General features: G+C 38.0%; 1 protein-coding gene across 4 annotated transcripts in view; it reads right to left on the bottom strand.

Moving 5' to 3' along the window:
• The window catches only part of LOC124869392 (rap guanine nucleotide exchange factor 4-like), a 45,739-nt gene that overhangs the window by 1,383 nt on the left and 28,550 nt on the right, over positions 1 to 15,806 (bottom strand). For 3 of the 4 annotated variants that reach the window (XM_047367194.1, XM_047367195.1, XM_047367196.1), the window contains 25 exons: positions 15,352 to 15,424; positions 15,050 to 15,105; positions 13,789 to 13,895; positions 13,573 to 13,694; positions 12,880 to 13,063; positions 12,545 to 12,629; positions 11,990 to 12,050; positions 9,182 to 9,258; positions 8,501 to 8,647; positions 8,109 to 8,203; positions 7,329 to 7,414; positions 6,911 to 6,989; positions 6,264 to 6,414; positions 6,087 to 6,175; positions 5,978 to 6,005; positions 5,805 to 5,880; positions 2,892 to 3,038; positions 2,708 to 2,805; positions 2,502 to 2,627; positions 2,218 to 2,396; positions 2,043 to 2,133; positions 1,880 to 1,930; positions 752 to 839; positions 456 to 520; positions 294 to 348 (listed from right to left, as the gene is read on the bottom strand). In XM_047367194.1, coding sequence (XP_047223150.1) covers positions 294 to 348; positions 456 to 520; positions 752 to 839; positions 1,880 to 1,930; positions 2,043 to 2,133; positions 2,218 to 2,396; positions 2,502 to 2,627; positions 2,708 to 2,805; positions 2,892 to 3,038; positions 5,805 to 5,880; positions 5,978 to 6,005; positions 6,087 to 6,175; positions 6,264 to 6,414; positions 6,911 to 6,989; positions 7,329 to 7,414; positions 8,109 to 8,203; positions 8,501 to 8,647; positions 9,182 to 9,258; positions 11,990 to 12,050; positions 12,545 to 12,629; positions 12,880 to 13,063; positions 13,573 to 13,694; positions 13,789 to 13,895; positions 15,050 to 15,105; positions 15,352 to 15,424 — 2,416 coding nt within the window. Of the gene's footprint in view, positions 1 to 293; positions 349 to 455; positions 521 to 751; positions 840 to 1,879; positions 1,931 to 2,042; positions 2,134 to 2,217; positions 2,397 to 2,501; positions 2,628 to 2,707; positions 3,039 to 5,804; positions 5,881 to 5,977; positions 6,006 to 6,086; positions 6,176 to 6,263; positions 6,415 to 6,910; positions 6,990 to 7,328; positions 7,415 to 8,108; positions 8,204 to 8,500; positions 8,648 to 9,181; positions 9,259 to 11,989; positions 12,051 to 12,544; positions 12,630 to 12,879; positions 13,064 to 13,572; positions 13,695 to 13,788; positions 13,896 to 15,049; positions 15,106 to 15,351; positions 15,425 to 15,806 lie in introns of those variants that run through there. The other variant, XR_007038577.1, reaches the window with a different exon arrangement.

Raw genomic sequence — 15,806 nt, 5'->3', positions numbered from 1 at the left:
ATGTGAGAGAACATGCAAAGCCCATGCAGAAAGACCCCCAGCCGGGAGTTCAACCGAGCTGCAAGGCAACTGTGCCACCGTGCGTCCCTACTCTGATACATCCCCAAGAAAAATCCAGTGCAACTAATTGCCTTTAGAAGTGACCTTATTGACATGTTATGTATGTTAGTTTTGTTAGGCTGTATGTTTACACCACCCAAAAAAATACCTAGAATTTTGTTGTTCTAACGTGACAAAATGTAAAAAGGAAAGAAAAATAAATAACAGTGTTGTTGAATAATGTACAGACTTACTGAAGGGTTGGTTTCGACAGTGCCTCACTTGTCGAATTGTGTTTGCTATAATACGCTGATGAAACAAGATTACCATTGTCTTAGATTATGTCAGAAAGGAGGGAACTGTGATTAAGCCAGAAAAAACATTAATTTGATCTTTAAGATGACAAAGAAACTCACCATTTTCTCAAAATTGACCATGTTGTCAACAAATGTCTTGTTGCCCTCATGTGTAAATGTCATATCTGTAGAAAACAGAGACCATCTATTAGCTGCAGTGCAGATGATCAGTTCAGACAACAATATGAAGCATGTTTGGAGCAAATGAGGGGCAGACTGGAGCTCTTTGAAGTCTGTTTGTTTCTGTATGTTTTTCTTGTTTAGAATATTCGCTGCATCTGTGTACGTATGAATAATTATATCTAAGACGACACAGTGGCTGATACACTCCATCTTTAGACGACTCTGAATCACACCTTTGAGAAGCAGCGGCATGAAGGGAATGATTGGCGGTTCCAGCTTGGTAACAGTAAGCCGGTAAGATCTGTGGTTTCTTGATGGGTCCTGTTGTAAAACATGGTAGTAAAAGTACATTTCCAACAGATTTAGATGTCAATTCTACAAATAAAAGGAAAAACATTTTACAACTTGGAAAAATACAGACAATGTCATTTTATTCCTTAGTTTTTAGGCATCTACAGTATCAGCCTCATTTATCAGCACCCCTGGTAAAGATGTGTAAAATGCCTTATAACTAATTTTTTTTATTTTATGTAATAGTATACTCTCTTAAACTTAAAAGAATGAAAAGAAATCCCATCTGAGAACATTATTTAAGGAATAATTGTTTTTAACAAAATCATCAGTGGTGCAGTTACAGGTACCCTGATGTTAATACTTTTTATAATTCTCTTTAACCAATAGGACAGCACTTAGTCTTCTTCTTTGATTTATTACAATACTAAAGCATAAAAAGATAGGGATCTTTAACCATTCCTCTTTGTACAATCTCTGTAAATCAGCCAGAGCCCTTGGTCATCTCTTATGCTTTCGTCTCAACCAGAAGGCAATCGAAAGTGCTTTACCCAAAATCAAAGAAAAATCATTTGAAAAACAAAAATCTTCAAGCTTTAGAAGAAGAAACAAACATTAAAATGCAAATTTCTTATACCTTATACGCTCATCCGTAATCAGACAAATCAACACCTGTAGTAAACAATAGTTTTTTCAGTCCTGACTGAAAGGAACCATTTCTGCACATATCATGTTTTAAGAGAGTTTGCTCCAGAGCTTCTCAGCTCTGATACAAACTATTTACACATCTTTCCAGGGTGTCACTAACTGTTGTCATCACTGTATCTTTCAGTGCAACACTGGCTACACTTTCTTTCTTTTTTTTTGCTATTGAAGAACTGTAGACTGATTAAATAGAAACTTAAAATAAAGGTTATCTTTCTTACTTTGATCTTACAGAAAAACTCTTAAATACTGGGTCGAATTAGAATATATCATTCAATACTGCTAAATACACATAAAGTTACTATTAAAGCTGCAGTAAAAAGCTGTTAACAATGAATTTTGATAGAAGTCAAAGCAAATCTCACCATCATGCTCTCAAACTCGGCATAAAACTTCTTAAACTTGGTTGGGAGTTTCTGCCAATAAAAAAACACAACAGGTGACAAAAGATTTTTCTGCAGATCTTGTGTAGAATTGGGTTTACTGTAGATTAACTCGTGAATTAGTAGGTTTTGCTAAAAGCTTTACCTCCCATGTCTGGCTCAGCCTGCTGACAGCAGGGTTGCTCATCCCCATAATGATGGCAAAGAACGAATTGAGGTTCTTAAATTCTCGACAGCTACAGACAAAAAAAAGGAATCCACGTAAAAAAAAAAAAAAACTTTTTGTACTCTGTTTTTTTACATGTACTAATTTTACTAACTGTGCAGCTATCTTAATGAATTTCTTGAGGAGTTGCACTCTCTTGCTGAGCTGAGTGCAGAGGCAGACTTCAGTGACCACCCACAGCTGAACCTGGTTAAATCTCCTCAGGAACAAATCCAGATTAGCCGTGGTTCTTCTAAAGCTATGGCGTCCAAACGTGTGGTAGAGCAGCTCATGCTGAGGGAAAACAGAAGACACACATGGACATACGTTACAATGATAGAACCTGTTGTCTGTCCACTTTATTTCACAGAGAAAAATAAGCTTTTCATCACAAAGTACCTCATGTACACAGCTGAAGAGCTCCCAGTCGAACATTGTCATTTGATAAGCCAAGTCCTTGGAGCTCATCAGCTCAAAGGTTGACATGGAGCCTGCAGAGGGACCTTCCTGGTCTGGAAGAGGAGCCTGATACAAATAAGAACACATTTACATAACATCTCGGGCACAGCTGAGGCAAGAGAACAGCAGCCACATTTTTCACTTACCAGATTGTTGAGCTGTTCTCGAGGACAGGCAAATAAATGACCGTTTATGCTCAACGTAGAAAACACCGACATATCATTAGGCTTTAAGATCTGCTTTTCTGTAACAGACATGTATCAACACCGTATGTTCAAAGGATCGGTATAATAAAAACTATTTTGGATCCTCTGTGTTCGGTTTTATTACCACCAGCAGAGCTGAGGTGGACCAGCAGGAGCTCCTCAGTGGTTCCAAGTTTGTCTGATACAGCGCTGATCACCTCCCTCCCAGTTGCTGCCACTGCGATCCTGATTGTAGTGTAGGTGTGGTCACTGCAGTAGACCTTCAAAAGAACTGAACAAAGGTAAAAAGATCATTGAAATGCAAAGACATGGTAAGAGTTAACTTTTAAACTGCAATGTCATATATGTTACAATACGTTTGAAAGTAATCTTAATGTAGATATTGCTTTTAAAACTTAAGTATAAATCCATCGTAAAGATGTCCATAATCTCAAAGCACAATCTCGAATTGGAAAATTAAGAGAAGTCCAACTTTTAATTTGAGTGCATTTATTCAGCAGTGAAATAATATAAATGATAATATAAGAAATAATTACTTATAACAAAGTCACTGATGACATAGCTGTTGGGATAACTGCAGCAAAGAATGGCATTTTAGGGTCAACAAGACAAGAACAACCATTACACAGTGTTGTCTTACAATCACAACGTTAACATGTTGGGTTTGTTAAACGCTACAGAGTTTCACTGGTATAATGTGCTTTGGTTAGATGAAACTAAGGTTGAAACCGATTTGGTATGAAAATAGGACGAATATTTGGAAAACCTCTGCATACCCACTGTGTTCTCCTATTGGCAAAACGGGCCTTTACAAAGCTATCCAAACGAATAATGCCATTAGTGATGTTGGCAAAAACTGTTATTTCTTTTCATACTTATCTTCCACTTTATCTGGGACCGGGTCGCGGGGGCAGCAGACTCAGCAGAGACGCCCAGACGTCCCTCTCCCCAGACACCTCCTCCAGCTCCTCCAGGGGAAGCCCAAGGTGTTCCCAGGCCAGCCGAGAGACATAGTCCCTCCAGCGTGACCTGGGTCATCCCCTGGGCCTCCTCTCGGTGGGACGTGCCTGGAACACCTCCCGAGGAAGGCGTCCTGGAGGCATCCGGTATAGATGCCCGAGCCACCTCAACTGGCTCCTCTCGATGTGGAGGAGCAGCAGCTCTACTCCGAGCCCCTCCTGGATGGCCGAGCTCCTCACCCTATCTCTAAGGGAGTGCCCGGCCACCCTACGGAGGAAGCTCATTTCAGCCGCTTGTATCCGGGATCTCGTTCTTTCAGTCATGACCCAAAGTTCATGGCCATAGGTGAGGGTAGGAATATAGACCGACCAGTAAATTGAGAGCTTCGATTTTCGGCTCAGCTCTCTCTTCACCACAATGGACCGGCACAGCGCCCTCATTACTGCGGCAGCCGCACCGATCCGTCTGTCGATCTCCCGCTCCATTCTTCCCTCACTCGTGAACAAGACCCCGAGATACTTGAACTCCTCCATTTGAGGCAGGAACTCCCCTCCAACCTGAAGAGGACAAGCCACCCTTTTCCGGTCAAGAAAAGGGTGGTCAGTGTTATTTCTTCTCACTGGAAAAATACTCAAAGTAAAGGTTGGATTTATACGATTTTTTCATGTGAAGTTATGGTACTGCAATAAAATGACTGTATTTAAAGGCTTTTTATTCATCTTTATCTAAATAAATGTCGTCTGCACTGTATTTAAATGTTCCATAGCATTAGGATCTGGGAAAACAGAGGAATAACTGCTATTTGTACTATAATTAAAGATGGTAAAATTAGGAGTTTTGAAGAATTAAAAGATAAATATCAACTGGAGAACACTGACTTATTTCGATACTTGCAGCTCCGAGATTATTACCTTAGAGAAATACAAAACTTTCAGACATTAGATGGTTTAGTTAGCTCTGTGATTAAAACCTATAAAGGAATCAATTTTAAGGAAATGACATTATATAAAACCTTAAGAGAAAATACACCAGCATCTACCATATATATGAAAAATAACTGGGAAAAAGAAATAAAAATGGAAATATCATTTGAAGAATGGCGAGATATGTGTATAAATCAAGGCACAACAAACTCCACACTCTGGAGAGAGTTTGGATGGAAAAATCTCACTAGATTATTTATTACACCAAAGATAAAGAGTAAGCAAACCAGGTCTCACCTTCCATGCTGGAGAATGTGTGGAAATATAGAAGCAAATCATACAGCATATATTCTGGGCGTGTCCAAAATTAACCATGTTTTGGAGAAATTTGAATGTTATAGTTGAAAGATTATGTGGGTACTCAATACCAAAGGATTTTAAGACAATGTATCTTGGAAACCTGGAAAAATGTGTTGCGAGAGAAGATGTGTATTTGGTTAAGATTCGGTTAATTGTTTGCAAAAAAAGCCATAACAAGGAATTGGTGTCAGATATCAGCTCCATCGCTAAAACAGTGGCTGAATGTTGTTAGTGAAATTTATGTGATGGAGCAAATAACCTTAATTCTCAGATTACAAGAAGACATTTGTATAGATAAATGGGAAAAATGGACACGATATGACACCCAAGAAGAGATTTAAGGACCTTCAATATTATTTTTTTAAGACTCTTATAGATCCTAGACACCTGCAACCGAGTTGTTGTTTTTTTCTCAAGTTCTCTTTGTATTACTGTTCTTATGTTCAATATATATTCACCTTTATGTTATTTCCATGGATAACGTGAGGGACCTTTAGTAGGCTTTAATATTCTGGAAAATGTTTGATCTATATGTATATGTCCACAGAAAATGAGAATAAAAAATTAAAGTGAAAAAAAAAAAAAATGTTCCATAGCAAGAACAAAAAGGAAGTTCTGCTTGACTGTCTTTGTCCAGGTCTTATTTTATAATGTCCTTCTCTGACTGTGTCACATTTGGATATGTTATCACAAAATATTTATTGAATTTTAATATTGACACATTTTTTACCCAAGGAATCTCATAGGGATCCACTAAGCAGTGTCAAATGATCCCATTCCTCAGGGTAACTTACTGTCATCTTGATTCCTAATGGGCTGTTTCTTTTGCAGCCTTTCCTCCCCGTTGCTGAACTGTCGAATCAGGGTCTTCTGTTGAATTATATGACAGTATCCAGATCACTGTGAGGCAGCTGGCATATGCATAGCACAAACTGAATAGTAATAGAAACTGCTGCTTAATACAAACCTTTTTTGTTGATTTGACCTCTTCTGAACTACACAGAAAAATAAATACAAATAACTTTGAGTTTAAAGAAATTACACCTAAAGCTTTAAACAAAGGAGCTGATACATACTGTAACTTCACAACTTTCTCAAGGTCAGGCACCAAGTCTTTGAGACCTCTCAGTGTCCGAGAATCATTGGACACACTTCCGTACAGCTCCTTCAGAGACAAACAGGAAGAACATGTCAGACCACGCAGAGATCATCAGGAAGGCAAGTACCTGGAGAAAAATCCTGCGCATATTAACCTCCAGGAAAGAGATTGCAGCAGGTTCCTCCTGCAGCAGGTAGGTGTGTGTGTTTGCCCAGCGCAGGGACAGAATGAGGGCCCTCCTTTTACTGTTGAGCATGTACTCCAGCCTCTCTTGTTCAGAGCCCGGCGGAGAGGCCATATGGTAGGTGCACGCAGGGTTAAAGGTGAACAACAAGTTAGCAGGTATACATGTCTGATGCCGTAAGAACTTGAAGAGATGAATCTGTCTAAGATGTCAATTCCATCAATTTTCTAAGGTGAAATAATACAGCATCATTCTAAAATGAAGATATTTCTTTTGCAGATAATGTGTTCTTAACCTCAACTCCTGCATTTATCAGATATTACATGCATTAATTAAAGCAATGTCAAGAGAATATGCATTATTTGTATTCTATACAAAAGACCTGGATTTTTTTATGTGAATAAATTAGATTTGATTAAGATAAAATACAGGGGTTTCATACAATTCAGAAAAAACAGATCAACTGGTTACTACAGCAATAAAAGCAAAAGCACACAAGGGTAAGTCTCACAACCTCAGTACAATACAAACTGCTTTGCATGCGTTAAATTTATAGAACACAGATAAAATACGCAGGTAACACGTTAAAAGTAAGGTGAGAAAGGCAAAAAGGATATTGTGCCATTAGTAAAGGGCAAAGCTGGCTGTTTGGCATGAAGACAAGGTGCATGAGAACAAAATCATCCACTGCTGGGTCTAACAGGTAAGAAAAACAACAGACAGCAGAAAGTGAGGTGCTTAAAGAATCTGTCACTGTGATGAACTAATTGGTAAATCTCCACAGCAAGTCCAGTTTAGACCAATCATCTTCAAAGTAGTATTATATTGTGAAAAATACAAACGGTAGACTCTTCAGTATGCACTGAGAGACACTGCAGCTGTGTAACCAGCTTTCTATTTACAGTATTTTTGTTGTCTATTTTTGCTTTGTCATCTGTTTAATTTTTGTTTTATATACAAAAACAGCATAACAGTATCTTTTCAATTGATAAAAAGTTGCAAACAACCCTGTAATTGGCATTTATCTACACTTACCTGGTTCGTTGTGATAAATATCCAGTCTCATAGTTTCCAGGAAGTGTTCAAGAATCTTCTCTGGCGTTCCTGATATCACAGTGTATCTACAAGAAATGAGAAATTTAAAAGGCACTGAAACTTAATTTTAAAATCATTTTGTCCCTTTCATGTGTATTTTTAGAAACTTAAACCAACAAGTATGTTGTTTTAATAATCAGTCCCAAGATAATAAATATTTATAATGGAAATAAAAACAGATATATATTTTTAAAAACCACAATAATTGCTTTGAGATTTTTTTGACTGTCAGAATCTTTAAGGAGAAAGCCCATAGCGTGCTCTGACAGACAGATGAATAAAGGTTACCAGAAATTAATGAAACAGAACCCCCAAATATGTAAAAAAATAAACCAATAGTTAAAACAAGAGGATAAGAGATTCAAGACAATTAAAAAATAATACCTCACAGCAGACATCACTTTTTAGTCAAGTTTAGAAAATGTATTTCTAAAGGTGATTTACAAGTTATAAATCACTCATTTTGTGAGTCTGCTCAATTCGGAAAGTTTGCCTTAAATTCTTCCCTATGGAACTGCCACAGGGGTCATACAGTGCATTTATGGCTCAAACTGATTTATCTGCTAAGTAAACATTTACTCAATGCTGAAAATAATTTTTAAACACTATGATCCATTGAGGAGAAGCCAGGATTGGTTTGATCTGATGTCATCCTATAAAAATAATTAAGACTATCGTGGGTCTAATATTTGGATCTACACCACCAAACATATCACTTACTTGATGCTTCCCAAAGTGGATGCCCTGGGACTTTTTTCTAAAATGAGCACAGCTCGTTCATGCTCTTTCAACCGCACTGTGTTGGCTTCCACATCCTAAAAATATATGCAGAACAATTTCAGTTTGTGTGTGTGCCTGTATATATGTATAAAATAACTGCACTGGTGTTTATAAGTTATTACATATTCAATAAACATTCATTCAAAAAAGTGAGGCTGGTGACAGTGTCTCAAGAGACACTAAGCAGAGACACAACCCATATACAGGTTCGCCACAGGGGGGAGACAAATTCAAAGTAAAGGTGTCAATTATAACTAATCAAAAAGCTCCTAATGATACTTTGAAACAGGGAACTGAATGGCTTTTGGGGTGTGTCTGTAAAAAAGTCCAACCCTGAGTATCCTGTTGAAGTCCTCTTTATCCACACGGAGGAAGTGGCAGTTGTCCTCTCTCAGGACGATGGAGGCAGCACGAGGTGAATCTGTAACTAGGGCTAGCTTGCCAAAGTCATCCCCCTCATGAAGCGTACACACCACTCCCTAAAACATACATAAAATGAACATGCAGAGAAGCTCACAGTCAGATACAAATTAGCTCCGACACGAAGAGAGCTTGAAAGTCATCCGACCCCAGAAGAAGCACCAGACAGGAGCACAAACAGAGCAAGGATGAATCATCAGTCTGCCTGTTCATCTGCAAAGAGCATTTGTGAATGCAAATGCATGATCACAACTTGTGTGTAAAGCATTTGTTTGCACACGCATTTGTGTGGTGGGATTTTTGTCTATGCATGCAATCCATCAAGCCAGTTAGTCATTGTGATGAGTCAAGCTGAGTTGTGAAGACTTTGCCAAACTCCATTGCTGGTGTTTCCCGTCCCCACAGGGCACAAGTGTTAGTGTGCTGAATTCAGACATGATGACTTCTACCATCTCATCCATTACATACACATGAAATGCTTTCAAATGAAGTGGAAAACCATAAAAAGGCTCATGTGTCATAACCAAACGATGAAAACACACCAGCTGATGCCCAGTTAGCGGATGAATGCATCCAGACACAGCTACACACACCTTGCCATAGATAACCACGTTGACAGAGCCCTTCTGGATGATGTACCAGGATGTGCCCTCCTCTCCTTGATTGAACACTGGAAAATAAAGACAAACACACATGCATATCATCCACATATAATCTACTTTACTAAGTCATACAAAAGTACTCGCACTCTTAAATCGTTTTTATTCAGCTATCCTGAGACAATACTTCTTAGAACCACCTCTTACTGCAATTACACACAAAAAAAAGTACATTTCTAGCGTCATCTGACCTGACCACCTTCTTCCACATGTCTGCTGTGTCCCAAGCTAAGCTACCCCTGCTTTAAACTTCTTCACAACTTTCTTCCTGAACTGTTTGCTGTGTTCCTTGTTCTTCATGATGCTGTTTGTTCACCGATGTTGACAAACAAAATTCTGAGGACTTCACTTCAAAAAGCTGCAATTATGATGAGATTAAATGACACACAGGTAGCCAAATAAGGCAATTTTTTAAGGCAATTGGTTGCCCAGGATTTTATTCAGTGACGTCAGGGTTAAATGGGCTGAACACAAATGTAAACCACACTTTTCAGCTTTTTATCTGTAAAATGTCATGTGTCCTTTAAATTCAAGTTTACAAGTATGCACAATTTTGTGATGATCTGTTACATAAATCCTTACATATACTGTACATAAAGTATAAAGTTTGTGGTTTATGTGAAAAGGAAATACTTGTTGGGTCCAGCCACGGACTACAACATTTAAAGGCCAGTTTGATCTTTCATGTAACATCTGACTTTCTGTGACGTCACTGTTTGAATAAAAACCCCACGTTCCAAACAGACCTCTTTCACACAGGTCCCCAGCGGAGCTGGAAGGAGAAACAGCGTGAATGTCTCTTGCTGGCAAGCAGACATAACTCTTCAGCTTGGATCGAGAGTGACTATGATCACATGCAACAAAGTTTAGTAATGATTTGCTATTCGAGTATCCAGCATTCTTTTATACAAATGTTGTAAATAAGACAAGCTTGACTTGGCTTTTCATCTGAGGCCTCCAGAAGCAGCCCTAATCGAAGCAGATTTTTCCCACGGCGTGCAAAAAAGAAGGCTGGGACCGCATCACACGCCTTCCTGCGTGCACGTCCAGGTAGAGAGAATCCCACCGCATCGCGGCCACTCAAGAAGCCGAACGTGCCTTTGTCGTACGGTTTGGCCAGGCCAGCTAAAAGCCCTTCTCCACAGCTATGGAGGTTAGCTGCCAGTTAACCTTTTGTTTACCCACATCTGGATGTTTTTCCTCAATGCCAGGACAACTTCTCCTCAGCACGGTTCACGTAAAAGGTGATGTTTGGGCAGAGAAGATTAGTTTAGAGGTAAATAATCTAAATAATGTTCGTTTAATGACGCTCGTTTTTGTTTGTGTTGAAAAACCTCAGCTACGGTAAGTGCTAGCAGACTAGCACTCAGCTAAGGATGTGTTGTGTTGTTTTTAAAGTTAAGACAAACTTTATTTAAACACAGATCGGCCATAACGCGCCATATTAGTGGTATTTTAAAGGTATGTGTTTGATTCTGGTAACAACTATAAGCTTCTTTTGTAGCTCAATTGCTCGCCCACTTTATGAGTCAGCTGAAGATCATTTACCCAGAAAGGTTGTTAGCTTCCAATATAGGAAATAAAATTTCCCTAAATATGATTTTACTAAACGTGATAACTAATTAAACACCATTAAGACCCATTTATCCAAAAGGTTTGGTTCTTATCAAAATAATATATCCTTAAATATTATTTTAATATTTCCTTCTTTAAATATTTTAATAAATAAAGGTAGCTAATTAAACACCGTTGAAAATTAGTCATCAGGTTGGTTTTATTCAGCAAATCATTCTTTAAAATGTTATTTTATTAAAATAATATTTTATCTGATCTTGCATTGTGAATGGTTGTCTAAAGGTTTGCTGATTATTGCCTAAGTTGGTTCCGAGACTAACTTAACTTCATTTCCAGATTCTTCAAGATAATCCTTGGTTCTCAAACATAAACATTGCATGGTAATGTTGCATCACTCTTTTTGGTCATGATTTTCAATCATCTTTAATCAACTTGTTTATATTGTACATAGTCCCTTAGTCTTCCCTATTCTTTAATTTTGCTTGGTAGTTTAGTAGTTTAGTAAGAAATTGTGTGAATTCATTGTGTGTGTGTGCAGAGTTTTGCTGCTCAATAATGCCAGGCTCATCCCTTTCAATTTTGTCCTAAAACCATGGCCTTATTGGGCTGATATTCACAGGACAACCCTTAACAGACCAAAATATTATTTGATAAAATATTAAAATATTAATATTAAATATTAAATAATATATTGATAATCACCACATACTTTTGCAAGGCATTGTACATCCTGACCAAAGGTTTTCAATCTGTGAGCTGTCACCTTCTAGCTGTCAATTTCTACCACTAACAGAACTAATAGTCCAAATTAGTGCTTTTTAGCCTTTCAGAAAATGGTTTTATCCATTGTAAAGAACACATTAACATTCATAAAAACTAAAATAAATGTGAATTTAAGTTAAAACATGTTAATTTTTAACTCCACAGCTAATCGTAGAATCCTTGCTTTAACGTTTCTGCAGCCTTTAAGTGACCAGCCAATATCTATCTATTCCATGAGTGGAAATATACTGTCACTACTTTTCTAACCTGCATATCCATTAATTATTGCTACAGTAGATCTATCTACAGTGAATAATCACTGAAGCTAAAGAAGAAAAGGTAATATATTCTAATACAACCTTTGTGTGACACATTTACAGTCCACGTTAGTAATATGAAACTTACACACTGTTCCAGCTTTTGCATGTGATTCAAAAATCACAACACTTGCCAGTTCCCTCTTCACCTGCAAACGGAAAATACACAAGCAAAACAAAAACTGTTAATCTTGGATTCAGCTCAACACCATCTGTGCTGAACATTTTCTGTCTTTGACTATGTTTCCATTTCAATGGCAGCACATGGAGACCTTCAATCTCAATTAATCTATATTTGTAAATGTAGCAATGAGAATGTCTATGGAGGTCAAATTGATTAAAAAAGATTACGTTGTAGGACTTTATTTACTTTTTGGTGGGGTTTGTTAATTGGGAACACAGTGATATTAACATCAATCCTAAAAACATTTTGTTTTGATTAGACTAAAATTCTCTGTTTTACGCATCAAAACACTAAAAAACAAAACAAAAACTACTTGAACTAACATAGAAGTCAAGACTTTCTAACATGGATGAGAAGAGTCAAGAAAACTGTGATAAGCTTTTCTGATGAGCACCCATCTTCGATGCCATGTTCTAGTCTATTCAGAAAAATTAGAAGAGAAATAAACAACTGACTCACAGTGTTGGAGAGGTGAGATAAGGCCTTGATATGAAGCAGCTCATCATAGATGATCTCTAGGTCATCTGCTGTCCTCTGCCCTGGCCTACAGACACACAGAGGTTAGTCAGAATAAAACTCACTAGAAAGATTTTCTGCATACACTCTGCTTCCCAGCTGTACAATTAATGCCACACTTTATTATATATTTGACAATATTAAACAAGGGCAGCCAGTGAACGTTTGGTGATGATCTTTACAACCTTTTCAACATTTAGAAATTCCTAACAGCTTATATTTTACCAGCTCTCCTGAGTGCATTAACAGTGTAGTAAGTAATGCGAAAGGTTTCTTACGGTTTCCTTAAGATCATGCGCAGCAGTGCATCCGGGCCAATCTGAGCGAGAAACAGGATGGTTTCTGGCAGTTCTTCCTCACTCTCTCTTTTCTCTTCCTCACTAGGTAACGGTGTGTCCTCCTCATCATCATCGAGGAACCGATAGAACAGGTATTTGTCGTGGAAGCCAAGCTCCTGGTCGACTGAGGAGAACACACATGTGCACAGTTCAATACACACCGCATGGGCCTTATAGTTTCATTTTAAAGAGACCTTCAGGAGAAACATTTACTCTTCAAACTTTAAAACCTAAAATCAAATCCCACAATGGAGCTCAAAAACTTTTTTTTAAGATTGTGTGGCGCTAGAGGTAATTACATTTTTTTAGGCTAATTGAATACACATAATCACTTTAGAGACAGAAGGGTAAAGATGTGCAACAAATGACCTGAGCCAGGGGTTGAGCCTAAAAACAGCAGCCATTACATACTGCAGCTTCTCTACGCGCCCCAAACAATCGGATTTCACTGATATATAGATCCATACTCGCAGTTGTACTCATATTTTAGTAGGTTTTGGAGAAAATTATAAATACCTTTTTTTCTTGTAAAGATGTTAATTACGGGGTTTTTCTATATATTTTCCAAGCTTTATCACATTCTTAGCTTATCTGAGCAGTATATTTGAACATGATTAAGGGATTCAAAGTTACCATGGTTAAGCACTCCTTCTTCTAGCAGTGCCTGCCACATCCCGACTGCATGGGACCGTGTGAGCACACAGGCACTCTGCATCACCAACCAGTCCACCAGCTCTGTCCCTACACAGCATTGTCTGCAACACATGGTTCAATCATTGAATATAGACAATTAAGATTAAAGCATTTAGAATCAAACAAGTGAAACTGCATGCAGACGCGCGCACACACCTGTATGTTTTGAGGTGATATTTCCTGTCACGGATCATATGCGGCGCTCTGGACAGGATGGCATTACGGAGAACCTTTCCTGCTCTCTGCAACTTCTCTGAGGGAACCTGCAGCATCCACAAAAGAACTCTGGAAATGTTGTTGCGGTAATCACAGAAGCCTAGCCTACGTTTCCAGTTTTACTATAAACCAGACGGGTAAAAGTGCAGTTAAGCAGATTGCTTAAAACTATTTGGTGAGTTTGAAGCTTGGCATTGAGTGTTTGCACAATATATTGTAATCATAGAATCAGAGACATCTTTTAACATACCAAACCTGTCTTTAACAGAGAAAAATAAGAGCGCTGTACACACACACACACACACACAAACACCTACACAAAGAGTTACTGCTGAAAACAACAAAAGAAAGCATATTAATAGGACAGATGGGATCTTTCTTCGACACGCATGCATTAACTAGCATTAGCATATCTACAGAACATCAAAACTATGAGTCATCAGTGAGGAAAATCTATTTTAGCATTCTGTATGTGTTCTCTCAAACCCCCAGTCAGTCGTGGCAGATGGCCGCTCACACTCAGTCTGGTTCTGCTGGAGGTTTCTTCCTAATAAAAGGGAGTTTTTCCTCTCCACTGTCGCTACATGCATGCACAGTATGAGGGATTGCTACGAAGTCAATGCAAGCGACTGCTCACTGTTGCTAAATGTTCATCCAGGAGGAGTGAATGCTGCAAGTCACCGACTCAATGCAATCTGCCGGGTTTCAGATAGAAAACCTTTTAACCAATTTGAATAATAAACTGAATCTCCGACTGCACTGTTTGATAGTTAGGATTAATTGGAATATATGTAGCTGACTTGAAATCTGTATGATTCAACTGAATTGCCTTTGTAAAATGCCTTGAGACAACATGTGTTGTGAATTGGCGCTATATAAATAAAACTGAATTGAATTGGTTCATTCAACGACACATAAAAAAAGAAAAAAACAGGTGGACTGTAGGAAGTTTACTCAGATGTATGTAGAACCTATTAACTCAAATGTGAAAAGGAGCCTTACTAAAAACATCCAACATAATGATCTACATAACAACAGGTAAAGATTTAAAAGTTACATCAGTTTTCTGTCTTACAAATTCTGAGGCAAACAAGAATTCAAAGCAAAACAAGAGTTTAGTTTTCTTTGTTTTTCAGTTAATAAACAAATCCAAGATAAAGCTTTGGGTTCAAACTGAGATCTCTGAATTAGAATTATTTACCTTGTTATGAGCCTTGTTTCCAGAGTCTGAGTTCATGTTGTCTTTGTCTGTCAGTCCTGAGCAGAAAAACTGTCATCAGAGTGGTTGATTTAAGAAAAGCCTATAAGAGCAACATCAATCCTATGTAGTTTATGTGCAACTAATCTGTTTCAACTGCTTTACACAACAGATTTCAGAAGTCTTTCAAACTCTCAAATGTAAAGCATAACTGGGGTATCTTTCACCATGTTCATGGAAACCAAAAGGAGCACTCTTTGACCTCACATATGTTATTTTTTCTGTGCATTTTTGCATCTGCTTACTGTCGTTGTTTGAGCCACTCTCCATGGCTCCATAAGGTGGGGCCAGCAGTCCAGCCAGGCTCTGACGGTACTTCTGCAGGGAAACACACATCAGACCAACATACCATTTAAAATGATGGTCAGAGGTTTACATACGCTCATCAGCATGAATGTAGTGCTAATTTGGGGCTTTCAATTATGCATTTGAATCATTATTTTTGTAGTTTTGATGTGTTTTTTGGGTTATTGTACTGTTTGAACACCCAACAGTGTCTAAGTTTGTACCATTAAACCATAGAAGTGAAGTTTAAGATTTTTTTTTTTTGCTTCTTCATTATTCTATCCACTTTGTGCAATGCAACGCAATGTTCCACTGGCAAATAATGAGATCCTCAGCATGATGCTCCCACCATCATGCTTAACAGTTGATACCGGTTTGAAACATTGATTTCTCCAAACATACTTATTGCCATTGT

The sequence above is a fragment of the Girardinichthys multiradiatus genome, chromosome 6 (assembly GCF_021462225.1).
Source record: "Girardinichthys multiradiatus isolate DD_20200921_A chromosome 6, DD_fGirMul_XY1, whole genome shotgun sequence".
Lineage (NCBI taxonomy): Eukaryota > Metazoa > Chordata > Actinopteri > Cyprinodontiformes > Goodeidae > Girardinichthys > Girardinichthys multiradiatus.
The sequence above is the reverse complement of the archived record's forward strand: the minus strand, read 5'-3'. Positions and strand labels throughout refer to the sequence as shown.